Source organism: Stegostoma tigrinum, chromosome 34, assembly GCF_030684315.1.
Source record: "Stegostoma tigrinum isolate sSteTig4 chromosome 34, sSteTig4.hap1, whole genome shotgun sequence".
Taxonomy (NCBI): Eukaryota; Metazoa; Chordata; class Chondrichthyes; order Orectolobiformes; family Stegostomatidae; genus Stegostoma; species Stegostoma tigrinum.
Window position 1 is genome coordinate 19,946,508 of NC_081387.1, and position 15,294 is coordinate 19,961,801.

The 15,294-nt window shown below is 39.9% G+C and overlaps 1 protein-coding gene across 11 annotated transcripts in view; it reads right to left on the reverse strand.

The window, feature by feature from the left end:
* LOC125446654 (protein PRRC2C-like) overlaps nt 1-15,294 on the reverse strand; it is a 125,967-nt gene that overhangs the window by 20,343 nt on the left and 90,330 nt on the right. For 9 of the 11 annotated variants that reach the window (XM_048520381.2, XM_048520389.2, XM_048520388.2 and 6 more), the window contains 4 exons: nt 13,995-14,080; nt 11,156-11,392; nt 8,341-8,574; nt 5,770-5,856 (listed from right to left, as the gene is read on the reverse strand). In XM_048520381.2, the coding sequence (XP_048376338.1) occupies nt 5,770-5,856; nt 8,341-8,574; nt 11,156-11,392; nt 13,995-14,080 (644 nt within the window). The remainder of the gene's footprint in view (nt 1-5,769; nt 5,857-8,340; nt 8,575-11,155; nt 11,393-13,994; nt 14,081-15,294) is intronic. The other 2 variants (XM_048520391.2, XM_048520390.2) reach the window with 1 other exon arrangement.

Sequence of the window (15,294 nt, forward strand, 5' to 3'; positions counted from 1 at the left end):
CCCACACAACAAGTAGAAGACAGAAAGAAAAGAAATGGGAGACAGAATGGGCCATTTGACATTTTGAGCTTGCTCCACCATTCAGCAAAATCATGACTGATCCTCAACTTCAACTTACTGCCTTATACCAATATCATACACTCCCCTTACTATCCAAAAGTCTACTGCCCTGTCTTGAACATAATTAGCAAAGGAACACCTCGAATTTTCCAAGAACAGAATTCCAAATATCTACAAATCTAAGAAAAGAAATTTCTGGTCATCTCAGTTTTAAAAAGTGTGGTTACTTATTCAGAGACTGCCTCAATTGTTCCAAGTACTCAAGATAGGGTAACAATTTCAGGGCCTGCTCTATAAAGTCCTGTACATTTAATTAGATCACCTTTTATTCTTTTAAGCTTCAGACAAGATAGACAACCTATGTGATCTCCCCTCCTTGCAGGGAGGGGCTGGTGCAATGAAGCTTTGCTTTCTCTCAGACAAGTAGGTCTTTCCTGAAAGCAAAGGTCCAAAGCAACATGCAATCATGCAGGTGTGGCCCCAAAGGCCTCGACAATTGCAAGTAGATTTTTTATTCTAATTCCTTTGTAATAAAGGTTACTATACTATTTGCCTTTCATTGCTTGCTGTACCTGCGCACCTGCTTTCGAAGGAGGAGGATACTTGGGTCCCCCCAAAGGGGAGCACTTCAGAAAAGATTTAAAAGGGATCTGAGAGGCAACTTTTTGACACAGAGGATGGATCATACGTGGACTGAACTGCCAGAGGGAAAAAAATGTTGGAAGCAGGTACAGTTACAACATTTGGATAGGTACACGAAAAGGAAAAGGTTTAGAAGGAAATGGGCCAAATGTAGGCAAATGGGACTAGCTTAGTTTGGAAAATTTGATCCATATGGACGAGTTGGACAGAAGGAACTGTTTCCCTGCTGTACAAGTCTGCTTTTCAAAACTCTACCACAACAGAAAACTTCACACTTCATTGTAATATGCAGATTAAGGCCCAAGTTTAGCAACCAAAGTGCCACCACTGCCATGTCTTTTGTCCTGCCTGTTCCACTCTAAGTGTTGACTCAATACCTGTACTCCTACTGATAGCTAAACATCCAGTTTGCCCAAAAATGTAAAAACTAAATCAAAACTATAAACAAGGTGTCTAAAAATAGGCAAAGGTCCAGTTAGTCAGATGGCACATACAATATGTTCAGGAAGGTCCAGAATTCTTGGTAAACAATGGTTGTTATGATAGGGTTAGCTTGTGGTCTTGAAATGGGACTGCAGTGGCAAAAGCAAAAGTGCAAGGTTCCTGTTGCAAAGTACATTTCTGTGGGTGACAAATCAGAATAGGATAGGTGTACAAAGCTGAGGTAAGGTAGCTCCAGTTCCCCTCAATAGAGGGATCAATTACCAGGGGCAGTTTTAAGGTAAGGACTAAGAAGTTTAGAGGGGATTTGAGGAGAAGATTCTTCACCCAGAAGTTTGTTAGTATCCGAAACCTACTGCTTAAAAAAGGGTGGTAGAGGTTAGAACCTTCAAAACTTTTAAGAACTATTTTGGTGACCACTTGAAATACCATAACATACAAAGCAACAGGCCCAGTGGTGGAAAATGGGATGAGAACAGATGGATGCTTGATGACGAGCCCAGTCAAGATAGGCCAGAGGGTCTCCTTCCATAATGTAAAAAATTTTGACCATGACTCCGTTCCAAATGCCACAAAAGAACATGCCACGAAGAGATCAGGTGAGCATTTTACACAGTACCAGAATGCATTTGGTGCTTAAGTAAACACACTCTCAAACGATAGCCAGGAGAAGCAATATGTAAATTTCCAATGATTGTTACATCAGCTAGACTTAAACAACTTATTTCTTACAAACTCTTGAATGCTAATAATAGGGTTTGAGGACATACTGGTTTTTAAGAATCTCTGATTACAAATGAGTTTCTACACACACAGAAATGTTATACAAGGTATAGTGGATAATTAGAAGCCTTAAAACAATCCAATGTTCCCTCCAATTTTTTTCCCCAATCCATTTGGGGAATGAATTTTGTTCTGTGCAAAGAAATGCGATGTATACCACCAGTTTTAAAAAAAAAACCAGCACAGGAAAAATAAAAGAATATTACACTGGCGATTAATATGGTAAAATAAATACATTTTAAATGAGAGACAGTGGTACTTAAACTTATGCTTTCTAGGTTTTAAGTTCAATGCCATTACGGCAGCACTACTTTAAATGAGAAAGTCATTTGTTAGCTTTTGTATTGTAGTTTATGTTTTAATCCTTTGACAGGAGAAAATTTGAATAGGTAGCAATGACTCAAACCAAGAGAAAGATCTTTTGTTCCAATGCACCAAGCTCAAAATAGGAAGTGCCAAGGAAATTTGCCTTTTGAATTGACAGAAAATGTGAGAAAGGCAAGTTTTACTTTCCATCTTAGTGTTGTCTTTACTTAAAACTGTTATGAACAGTGCAGCTTAGCTCTTTCTTCATACCAAAAACATATGAAGCAAATATCTCTGCAAACTTGGGAAAGAGGTTGGCTCTTGTGAACTGGAATGTGAAGGTCAGTGAGAGACGATGTTCCTTAAAATTACTCGAATATTGAAGGGTGAAAATGCAGCTGGGAATAGGGACAGAGTTTTCCGGAGATCTATACATATAGATCAGATCAGTTTATTTACAGGTAAGAAATAATGGGAGCAGCCTTAGGCTCCTGAAGAGTAACCACTGTAGGATAAGACTTACAGGAAGAAACAAGCAAGCTTGAGAGAAAGGTAGATCACAAATCAGAAGTGATTTAAATCTACATAAACTACTCAGCCTGGCAATGGTATCGTCAACCATGAGTTCTCGGACTGTTTTTTGGCATTGTTTCATACAACAGGACATCCCAGATACCAGATTTAATATAGTCTGATGTGTAACTAAATTAAGTAATGACATCATAACGCAGCCAGCACAGTAACAGTGATTGTAACATGATTAATTCCAGATTTAGTTTGATGGAGCAAGGAGAGGGATATAAGTCTCGTGTTTTAAACATAAAAAAGGGCAATTATGAGCACGCAAAAATAGAGATGGATGGCCAAGGTGAATTTGGAAATTAGACGAAGGGATAGGTCAGTAGAGACACAGTGGCAAACATTTAGGGCAGATAGAATGACATTTGTGTATATTAATATGCCTTTTTTGAATTCGGACTTCAAGTTAGACATAGGGGAGGTGCTACCTACCTGTGTGAAGGTTTTTGTTTTAAAGTAAAAAGTCAGTGTCCATGGATGTGAGTTTGCTCGCTGAGCTGGAAGGTTAGTTTTCAGACATTTCGTCACCATTCTAGGTAACCTCATCAGTGAGCCTCCGTCAGAAGCAAATTTAGTTTCCTTCTGAGAAGGACACAGCTCAGTTCAGTGAGCAAGTCACCTGAACAGAAGGGTTAAATTTGTGAATTTTTCTAGCCAGGGAGAGTTTGGTTCCAATTCTTCAGGTTATTAGAACTGAGAAAGATTAGGTTTGCATTAGTAGATTTAGAAAGGACTCATCTTCACAATCCAAGGCAAAGAATTTGGCAGATGCCAGTTAAGTAGAACCCCAAAGAGCTGACATAAGACGTTATTCCTCTGGACTTGGATCACTATAATGGGAGAATGTGGGGAAACAGGCTGAAACTTTTTTCACTGTGTCAAGATCACTAATTGTCTTCTACAGATAGATTGCTTGTTTTATTTCATTGTGTAATAAACGTTCGTCTGTAAAGAAAATCTTGAGGGCATTGTTTGAACATCTAAATAACTCCACTATTAACAGAGATAAAAAAATCTTGATGCAGTCAGGAAGAATCAGTACACTTTTGTGTAAAAGTAATCATGCTGAGTTCACTGAAGCTCTTTTAAGGCAGTAACAAAATAATTTGATTAAAGGGAAACTTGTGAACATGGTGTACTCCAGAATGCATTTGGCAGAGTGCTACATCAAAAGGTTACTACAAATAAGAGCTCTTGATATAGGGGTTACCTAATTAGCACGAGCAGAGGATAAGTTAGCTAACCATTAGAGGTAGGCACAAATGGGTCAGTTTAATGTTGGTGAGATGTGACAACTGGAGTACCACAAGGATCAGTGGCAAGAGAAAGAAATATGGAGTTGTAGCTACAAAAGATCAGCCAACAACTCACCTGAATGGTACACAGACTTGAGGGGCCTACTCTGATTGTACGTTCATATGCATACCTGATCAAGTAGTGCCATTATTCCATCTATACCTACTCTTCACTTTAAGATGACACACTGAATTGTGAAGTATTGATGAAAGAGACAAGAGACCTGCTCCCAAACATTTAAACCCTAACTCATCAATACAAATGCAGGACAGACAAATTTCAAATGATCAGAACAGTTCACATTATAGGAAGATGGCAGTGCTGCCTGGTTGGCAAGTTGACTCCGACTGATCGACAAATTGCCATTGAGAAAGCATTTGGTAACGAGTTCATCATTTTTAAAGTAAACTGTCTCTCACAAATGAATGCAAAAGTAAAAAGATTTGGAGAGGGGAAATATGCATGGAACAAAAACATCCCAGGAGACAACTTTAAGAACTTTTTTGCATCATTGGTTGGAAATCTGCATTAGAAATAAGTTTCCACAAATTCCCACAAGATCATGTTTTTAATTCAAATCTCTGGGATCAATCTTCACAGTTACCTCTACCAAACTGGTCGCAGCATAATGACTAAATGAATGGTATTGACCCAAAAATCCTCTTCCTGTTCACTACCTCCACTTACTTGCTGCCGTCCTACCCAAACCCTTCTGCTTGTCATCTCTCCTAATTTTCCATGTGGAGCCCCTCTCTTGGTTCCCTGCAACTCTCCTGCTTATCACCAACTTTTCCAGCGTTATTGCCCTCCTGCACATCATCTTCCTCTCCTGAACCACAGAGTCATGAGGGAGGAAGCAGGGGAAATGGGAAAAATGAGAGGCGCAATAAGATAAATAAGAACTGATCTTACAAACTTAAGGATTCTGTACTAGTTTTCTCCTGGAGAATCTAGAACATAGGAGCAGAATCTCAGGCTAATGGGCCAGATGTTTTAGAGACACAGTGGAATTTTATCCACTTAGTTTTGTGGATCTTTGGTATATTCTGCCGCAGAGGATTGTAGGTAATCAATCATTAGCAACATTTAATGCTGAGATGAGGAAGTTAGGGATTGGGGGAGATCATTCACAATCATATTCAACAGCAGGAAAATGGAGGGGGCCACGTGGTTAACATTTGTTCCTATTTCACATGCTATTTGAGATTACAACAGGCTGAAAATCCAAGGAGGAACTTTTTGGGTTGAAATAGTGCGCTTCAACAACTATCGGTATCTGTCAGCATTCACGCCATCACGGAATTGAAGTCTGAACCGCTGAAAAGCTCCAGTTTGAAATCTTAGGCATTTTAATTGCTGGGCCCTTAATGCATCTCACAGACATCCCTGTACCACTTTCTCACTCGCCTTGCTAAAATTGCTTCTCACCCGGATGATGAGCAAGAGAACCCACTAAATAATGGCATTGTCTCAGGGGATCGAAATAAATGCAAATGGGTGTACTTATATGCATTTGAATCTATATATGCATTTGAATTTATATATGCAAAGAGTAACTTGTCCTGAAACTGGTTTATGAGAAGAACGGTTTTCCAAATGATAGCAGCAGCAAGGAAATGTAAAGCATGCATAAATGGAGGTTACAGATCAGGTAGTACGTACATCATTGCTGGCAGCATTCTGCAATTTGCTGGGTGGTGAACTTGTAGATCTTTGAATTGTAGACACAGCCAGACTGAAGTCAGAATCCTAAAAAGAAAGCAAAACAAATAGTCTAACGCTTATGACACTTAAAATTACTGAGTGCCTCTCTATTAGAATATTTTGGCAAAAGTCAGCACATTGCCCAAGCTGTGCGAAGAGATAAAATATTAGGAACAGTTTTTTGCAGAAAGAAAATATGCATTAAATGGAGACCTCAACACTCCAATCTGCAACATCTCTCCATGCAGATTATGTCTGCCTTCAGGTTACATCTGCCTGTTCTAGCACACTGATCATCAAATCCATTCCTGCTGATCCAAATCAAATTTACTGAAAGACATAGGCCTAGAAATTTCCTTATAACTGTGACAGTATGCCAACAGTATTATTAATTCCTCCCCCACCCACCATAAATCAGCCTTATGCTTTGTGAAACATTGATTCACGTCACCATTGTACAAAATGAATTCTGTCTTTCAATAAAATGAATCTTGTGCATGCTTTAAGAAACCCCCACTCAAGGTCAGCATTGTTAGATGCAGATGAAAATAGAGGTGCACTGGCCATTACGCTGCCAATTCTACATTAAAAATAAGATCCCCCTCATGTTTTTGGTGCAATTGATTGATCAATTGATAGTTGAATGTTGGGTAGAATTGACAGGATGAATTCTTGCTCTTTAGATATAACCATGGAATCTTCGAAATCTGCTCAACCAGGTGGATGGCATATCTGACAAGACAGCAGTCAACTCAGTGCAGTCATCTCAAATTTACACACTGCAACCTTGGCAGGACCACTACAATCTGAGATAAGGAGACATTTCTTCACCCAGACAGTGATACGCCTGTTGAATTCTTTGCCTCAAAGCAGTTAAGACCAAAATATGGAATATTTTCAATGAGTTAGAGGTAAAGAGGAAAACCAGGGAATTACAGACTAGTTAGCCCATCTGTGATAGGGTCTATAATTAATAATGGAATAACAATGACTAATCAGGGACAGCCAGCTTGGATTCACGATAGGTAGGTCATGTCTGACAAATATTGTTGAATTTTTTTTTTGAAGAGGTGACAAAAGTGGAGAAGGAAATGTCTACCGATGTCACCTGTATGGACTTCCAGAAGGCTTTTGATAAAGTCCTAAATAAGACTGTTAATCAAGATAGAATTCTGAATTATGACATGGCTGGGAAATTGGTTCAGTGCAGGTGACAAAGAAAGAATAAAAGGGCTGGGTTCTCAGATTGGTAGGATGTGACCAGTGGTGTCCTACAAGGGTGTTAGAGCCTCATTTACTCGCATTTACTGACAAATTGGATAGCAGCACAGAAATTTGCAACTGACAAAATGTTAGACAGCATTGTTCAGTGTAGACAACAGCATACAACTACAAAAATATATTGATAGACAAACAGGCAAAACTGTGGCAAATAAGAGTTGAATGCAAGTGAGAGGATATCCACTTTGGACAAAAAGGATAGATCATGGTACTTTCTAGATGGAATGAAGTTAAATACAGTCAAATATTCTTGGAGGGCCAGATGCACAGATCTATAAAATATCACAAACTGGTGCAGAAAATAATCAATAAAGCTAATGGAATGCTGGTCTTTATATCTAGGAGGATTAAAGTACAAGGACACAGAACTTACGCTGTAGCTAAACCCCAGTTAGACCTCACCTGGAGTACAAGAGCTAATTTCAGCACCACATCTTTGGAAGTACATAATGGTCTTAGAGGAAATACAATATAGGTTCATATGAATGATGCTTGAACTTCAGTGGTTAAGTTGGAGGAAAGATTTGGTCTGTTTTCTCTAGAATTTGGAAGGATAAGGGGTGATTAGATCGAAGTCTTTAAGATGAACAGTGAGAGGAATGAAAAATTGAATGGCCTAACCCTGTTCCTATGACACAAGGAGAAAGCAGAAATGCCCCCACATAGATTAGCAGCCATGATCATAATGTACAGCAAAACAGACTAAGTGCTGAAGGGCCTATTCCTGGTCCTACTTTCTATGATCCAGAGGCAAGAATGTGGATACAGCCAACAAGTTGATAGGGTTTACTGAAAAGGAGGCCAACTTCTCAGTATTCATCCAATGCCAGACATTCTTCCTTGATTGTCAGAAAGTTTATTAAATCATCAACATTAACAAACGAATGTAGAAAAATGCAGTTCGGCTACAGCTGATTTGTAAGTTAACTGAACAGGCTTGAAGGATCAAACCTATTCATTTCTATGTTTGCATACTTCACTTTTCAAACGAAGGACCCAATAAATTTATTTCCACTTTTATTTGTCTCACCCATCCTTAAACTCATCTGATTCTATCTTGACTTTCACACTTCATTCTTCCTTTCTGCTTGGATTTCCTCTTTACTTTCATACCTCAAGTACTCTGGGGGAACGCAATACTTGATATGGATGCTGAACTGGTTACTGCCAATGGATTCTGGTTCAACTCTCGGCAAAAGTCTTAATCTGAGCATTAAACAAAACAAAAAAAAAAATCAACTGACTCACCTTCGCACTCACTCCAAACTGGATAGGTGGTACAGTGACTTCAGTCTCCAGTAACAAGTCAGGATCTGTTTTGGATTTTGGTCTGCTGTTTATTGAAAAGCCAACATTCTTTGCAGCTGTTTCAGGACTCTCTTTCTGCTGTACTTCTCTTGCCTTTTTATTTTTTAGTGAACGTTCATTTCCTATTGGCCCAGGTTTATGTTCTTTACTCAGCTCGCTGGCAGACTCCTGAAACTTGATGTATCAGACTTTTAATGCATACTTTGTTTTTTAAAAAAAAAGACCGAGCACTAACATTAACAAATCAAGAACTCACGTAAGGTTATTTAATCCTCTTAATTGAGAAGGTTAGTTTAAATGGCTCATCAGAATTGCCATACATGCCTTGACCATTACCAAGAACATCATAAATCTCCTTCTCAATTAACCAACCTATGATTCGATATGCCTCAGTCAATTTATAGGCCACGGTAGAACTTTTGCATTTGGAGTGGACAATACACATTGAAACAGCATACTTCAATGCGTGACAAATGACGCAACTGGGTTGGCTAGGAAGAGCAAGATTAGCCAGCCCTTCCACTGTGAAGTGAGCCCTGCTATGAAGAAAGTGTGGTGGATGCATCAAAAGCAGGGAAGGGAAGGATCCATCTTTTTCTGTAGTCATCAATGTGAAATATTCCTGCATGCACTCAGATCAAGAATGGTCATTGTGCAAAAGCTCTAACGCCTGTCATAGAAGAGGGGAAAATGCCTAAGGAGAAAAATGAAAATTTAATCACAGCAGGCATCAAGTGGATTCATCTCTTTCCATCCACCATCTTGAGGTCCTACCAAAATGAGAAAATGTACCTTCCCCTAATTCTAGAAGTTGCAGGACCTTAGGTGGCCATTCAACACTACTTAGCTACTAAATAAAAACCAAAACAACTACGGTTGCTGTAAGTCAGAACCAAAAACAAAACATTGCTGCAAAAAGCAGGTCTGGCAGCATTTGTGAAGAGAAATCAGAGTTAACATTTCAGGTCCAGTGACCCTTCCTCAGAATTGAAAAGGTCCGGAGAAAGGATTACCAGACCCAAAACGTTAACCCGGATTTCTCTTTGTAGATGCTGCCATACCTGTTGAGTTTTACCAGCAACTTCTGTTTTTGTTTCTTTTTATCTACTACTCTGGTCAAATGATTGCTTGTTTGTCAAGGTACAGTCAACTGTCCTTCAATTCTTAGTATTTGGCCAACTCTGTGGAATATAAAATGCAACAACGCACAGGGGGACTTCAGCAGCAGGGCTGAATGCAACAGCAAAGCAGTACCATCAATATCCACCGCTAAGCTACACAAAGTTGCTTTTGAAATTTATTTGTCATAAGCAATGAGGAAGAAGCTCAGGGCCATTAGGCTATTTGGGCTTGAAATTGCTCCATTTGTCACAGAGATTTGAAACAATGTTTCTCCTGTGTAGGGGAGGAGCTAAAGTCTGAATGGCACTAAGTTCATCTCCCTCTTCCATTTTTGTTACAAGGCCCATAACACACACCTGAACAGTACAGATATGTTTCAGTATACATCTCCTAAAATCAGCACAATGCAAACTTACAACTAAAGTGGATTCAGAGTGAGAAGATAGAAAATTTTGAACCATTATTCTATCGTTTATCTTTAGGAGCATGATCTGCAGTATAGTTAACAATCCCACTCAACGTGCAACTCTCCTTCCACTCAAACTATATCTCTCTTATTGCTGAGCTGCATCTATTACAAGCACATGCTACATCACCACCTATCAAAAATCCTTGCTTCTACTGGGTGATCTGCTATTCAAGACAAGTACAAGCAGTTCCGATAGCAATTAGATTTTCCTTGGTGAAAGACAATGATTCAAACTGATTTAGTGACACCTAATTAATTAGAGGAAAGTAGATGGAGCACAATCAAAAATACATCCAAAAAAGGTGGCTTTGGAGGAAGAGGGAAGAGACAGAGGTTTTTGTTTTAAAAAGAGAGGTAGCACTCCAGCAGATGCAGCCAAAGCACCTGCGAGCAGGGCTGACAACAGAGGGAGAGAAAATAAGCACAAGTGGCAAAAAAAATGGAGAAAACTGGAAATCAGAAGTGTTGTGGTCATGAAGAGATTTACACTTGGACAGAAAATAGTAGGAGAGAAGGTATCCTTCTACTAAAGAAATCTTTTTCAATGATGCGACGACCAGTGTGATTTGAAATCTTAGTGCAATTTTTATATACTAACAGCCCAAGCCCTTGCACTCCATTAATTTGAGTTTTGTCATATTACACAAAACCTAAGGTGCCAGCATATTTGCCACAAGATTGGAAAGACTTTCAACGACAATTAACTTTTGACACATGGAACTTTATTTTTAAAACAGTAAACTGCATTTAAAGTGCAAAGCAATGTAGTGATGGCAGGTGGGAAGGAGGGAGTGGGAATGGGGGAGAGCTGTGCCCCAGAAACAAAAAATCAAAACTCACTCAAATGCTTTTCGAAAAGCCATTTAGAAAGTAGAGAGTGGTTCTGTGAGTACACATATCCTCTCACAGGCTAATCTGTTACAGCATCAGAATAGATGCATTTACCTCTGTGAAACACTTTGCCTGCTGAAGCTCATTGCGTACAGTCACAAATGAAGAATGGGCATTATGGATGGTGATTGAAGGGCAGGCTGGGGGATGAAGAGAAGCAAGAATACCACCAGAAGTAGTGACTGGTAATCAGTAGAATAAGTACATTCAGAACAATGTTGTGCAGCAAGCAAAGTGATTAGAGAGGCCATGTCATCACAGTAAGTGCTATACCTTATTTTCTTTCAGTGCTCCTGTTCTAGTAGGTCTCTGTCTCTGCTCTTTGGGTTCTGGGAGCTGGTTTTCTGCTGATCGAATCTCAACCACTTTTGTGCCGATACGGTTAATAAGACCAACACGCTCCCCAGTATCGGTTTTCAGGTTGCTGGCTGGAGAACTACGCTGCGAGGAACTGGTTGAAGAGACCTGACAGTCGCTGCTCAAATCCACCCCACTGTCAGTCTGGCTGGCCTTGAAACAAAAAGGGCAGAGACATACACGCTGCAGTTTAATCAAGATGCGTGAACTATGTTCATTTTTCAAAAATGCAAGCCGTCAAATCTTTTCCTTGGCAACTGTATGTCATAGCCAGTACATTCACACCTGCTTACAAAGCTAATTAATCTTTAAAGACTGAAGTATAATTCCTAAAAGCAAATTTACTGTCTTTTCTCTCCCCTGCATGTATGTTAGGTCCTGTGAGACTATCATTTCATGGATGTCAGCTGCTCTCCAATACCTCTGTTCAAGACGATTATGCCCTTTGAACTTACACAGCAAGTATCAGCAGCAGGTGATTCAATCTTTGGGATTTCAATAAACTGGGGAGAAAGTCAAGAGTACAATAGGTTTTAAGCAAATTGCAGGTGCATTGTGAAAGAATGGGAGGCAGAAGAAATTGAAACAAAAAAGAGAGTAGTAACGAGAATCAGAAACAAAAAGCTGGTCCTGGAGACGATGCGATAGCCAAATCTTGAACTGCTGTTGCCTGAAAGCAAAGAGTGAAAGGTGGAGTGAAAGCAAAACTGGCACAGAAATAAGAAAACAGGGCAGAGGTTAAGAACTGAAACGGACAAACTCGATGCCGAATCTGGAAAGTTGTAAATGCCCAACTGAAAGATGAACTGCTGTTTCTCAAGCTTTGCAGGAGGCAGAGGACAGACACGTTAACCTGAGAGCAGGGAAAAGATTTAAATTGACAGGCGAGCCCAAGTGCATGCTAAATAGAGGTGTTCTACAAAGCAGTCACCCAGCATAAAGGAGCCATATTGAGAATGCATTATTTTAAGTGACATGTACAAGCAAAGCACTGTTTGCTTGGACAAAGTGCTTGGGGCCTTGAATGGAGATAATCTCTGAGCTGGTCAAGGTTCTGGAGGTCATTCAGCCCATCGTGTCTGCAGTGGCTCCCTGAGCATCACGACTTGGTGCAATTCTTGTTGTAGCCCTGCACATTATTTAAATGGAAATCATCTAATGCGTTCTTATACATCAACTGAACCTGCTTCCACCATCCTTACAGGTATTGTTTCTCAGACCTGAAGCTCCAAGTGATGAGTTTTTTCTCATATTGTATGTATTTCTTGTAAAATCAGCAAGTCTGCACAGACACATTCTTGATCATCTTCCTATCAGCCTGAACAGTTTCTCCCTATCAATTCTGTTCAGATTGGATTTTGAAAACTTCAAACGAATCTCCTCTTAGACCATTTTCCTTGGAAAATGCTAAGATTGTGCAAGTTATCTTCATGACAGATTTTTCATCCTGGAACCAGTTGCAAACCTATTCACCACTGATGCCAATGAGTGGCACTCAAAATGATACATGATATTCCAGCAGAGGGCTGACTAGTGTCTTTTGAAAACATTCAGCATATCTTCCTAACTTCTGTACTCTATGCTCCAATAAACTTAGGTTACTGCATGCCTCATGAACTGTGCTCTCCACCTATCTTGCCATCTGTAATGACTTATGTACATGAAAGAAACCAAGATACCACTTCTATCATATTTTATTTTATACTGGGGAGAAGGGAGGTGGTAAAGGGCAGGTTTTTATTACACCTTTCACTCTTGCATGGAAAGAAAAGGGGACATTGGGGTGATGATGAGTGGTTCTAAGTATCGCAGGTTTAGGCGTTATCTGGTCATTAAACCTATGGGCATGGTTGAGCTGTTATTGTAGTCTGGAAAGATCAATTTCAGATCAAAACCTCCATCCTCATTTTGTTCCATTTTTCTTTAATTTTAGTTCATCCCCCGTTTCTTTCCTTTGGTTTTCAGACAGGAGAGAGAGATTCAGCCAGTCTCTTACAGACAGTTTTTTTTCCCCCCGCTGTGTATCTGTTATCATTCCCTTTTTGTCATTTAATCTCTGTTTGCCTCCCCATTACAGACCGAAGAACTTCATTCTTTTCTCTTCCCTCACTCAAAACAAATTTTATCTTTAACTTCCTCAGCCACCTAAAATGTCAGCTTTCTCAATTGCCACTGATGCCTGACCTGAGCATTGCCAACACGTTCTGGTTTTATTCCAGATAATGACATTAATTTTGGGAAATGGCAATACACAAAAACAAAAACCAGGCAATGATGTAGAAATCAATGCGGCTCCTTCTATTTGTATGGCTGTATTGGAGTTGTTGAGAGAAGGAACAAAACAAACAGTGTTATGCAACACTGTGCTTTGGGAAAAGCTTGGCACTGGGGTAGTGGCTATGCAGGTTTTGGGAACGCGGGTTCGGGAATAGGAAAGGAGAGAAAAAAAAATCGTAGGATCTACTTGAATAAAGGCATGGAAAAAATCAGCCTTTGCTACTATACTCGCTTCTGGCCACTTAACAGTAGAACTTGAACTACCCATACATCAAATGCTAACATGTTCCACAGATGCAATTTCAAAGGGATGCCCATTACCAGTGTTTCACCGTCTAACTGTGGCCTGTGACACACATTTAGGTTACCAAATAATCAGTTACATGCTTACATCTGCAGGATACTCAAGAAACAAATACCTTCACTCAGAATAAGATAACTCACACATCACCTACAGAGTCTAGGAAACATTGCTTACCTCAGCACTGGCTGCCTCTGCAAAGACATTCAGAGGTTTGATCCAAGTATCTAGACCGGAGGCTGCTGGAGGAGTCAGGGAGCCAACTGCAAGATTAGTGAGGGGAGAATGTTTTACCTTTTTTTCAAAAGAAAAATCAAGGTTAAAAGTTCAAAGACTCAGTATTAAACAGCAAAATCATACACACCCCAATCGCAGTTGGGGACTTTTCGATTGCTGTGATGAACATGTGCACCTTAATAGAATCTTTGCACACAATGAACTTGATCATTACATTGAAAGTTGTCTTTCATGTGGCTAGATGGACTTAGGAACAGAAGCAGACCATTCAGCCCCTTGAACTTACTGATATTCAGTTTGATCATAGCTGACTACCTACATAATCATGACTTTCCTGCGCCCTTTTCCATATTGCCTTGGTATCATTCAACTCCAGCAATCAGTGTGTGTCTGGAACCTGCTCAATGACTGAGCTTCATCAGTCCCCTGGGATAGAGAATTCAACAGATTCAGCACCCTTCATTTCAGTCTACATGACTTAGCCTTGGAATGACAGCTATGTTCCATATGACTCACCACCCAGGAGAAACAGCTCATCTACATCCAAACAATCACAACTAGGAAGAATTTTAAATTTCAACAACATCACTACACGTTCTCAAAACCCTACAGAATACAGGCACACTTTCCTCAGTACCTCTTCCTAAGACTGTCCTGCCATTCCAAAAATTAGTCCGCTGAACGTCTGTTGTACTTCCTCCCTTGCATGTATATCCTTCCTTGGGTAAGACTAAAAAGGTGTACACAATACTCCAGGTGAAGTCTAATCAAGGCCAACTACAACAGAGCCATGGTTGTGTACAGCATGGATGGTTTGGTCCAACTCATCCATGCCGACCTGATATCCTAAATTAATCTAGTCTCATTTGCCAGCATTTGGCCCAGATTCCTCGAAATTCCTCCTACTCATATACCCATCAAGATGCTTTTTAAACATTGTGATTGTACCATGCTCCACCACTTCCTTTGGCAGCTCACTACATACAGTTTACTTCTGTAAACAAATCCCTTTTGTGAATGCAGTCAATACAACACTCTCCTTTCTCATTGTTAGTTGCACCTGCATGCTAGCTTACTGAGAGTCGGGAACGATATCCAGGTTCCTTCGGCACTTTACGGTTATCTAAGTTTTTCAGTACGGTTACAACACTGGCATCTACTGACAATGTGAACAATTGCCCAGGTATGTCCTGTACACACAAGGCAGGACAAATCCAATCCTGCTGATTACTGTCCCATC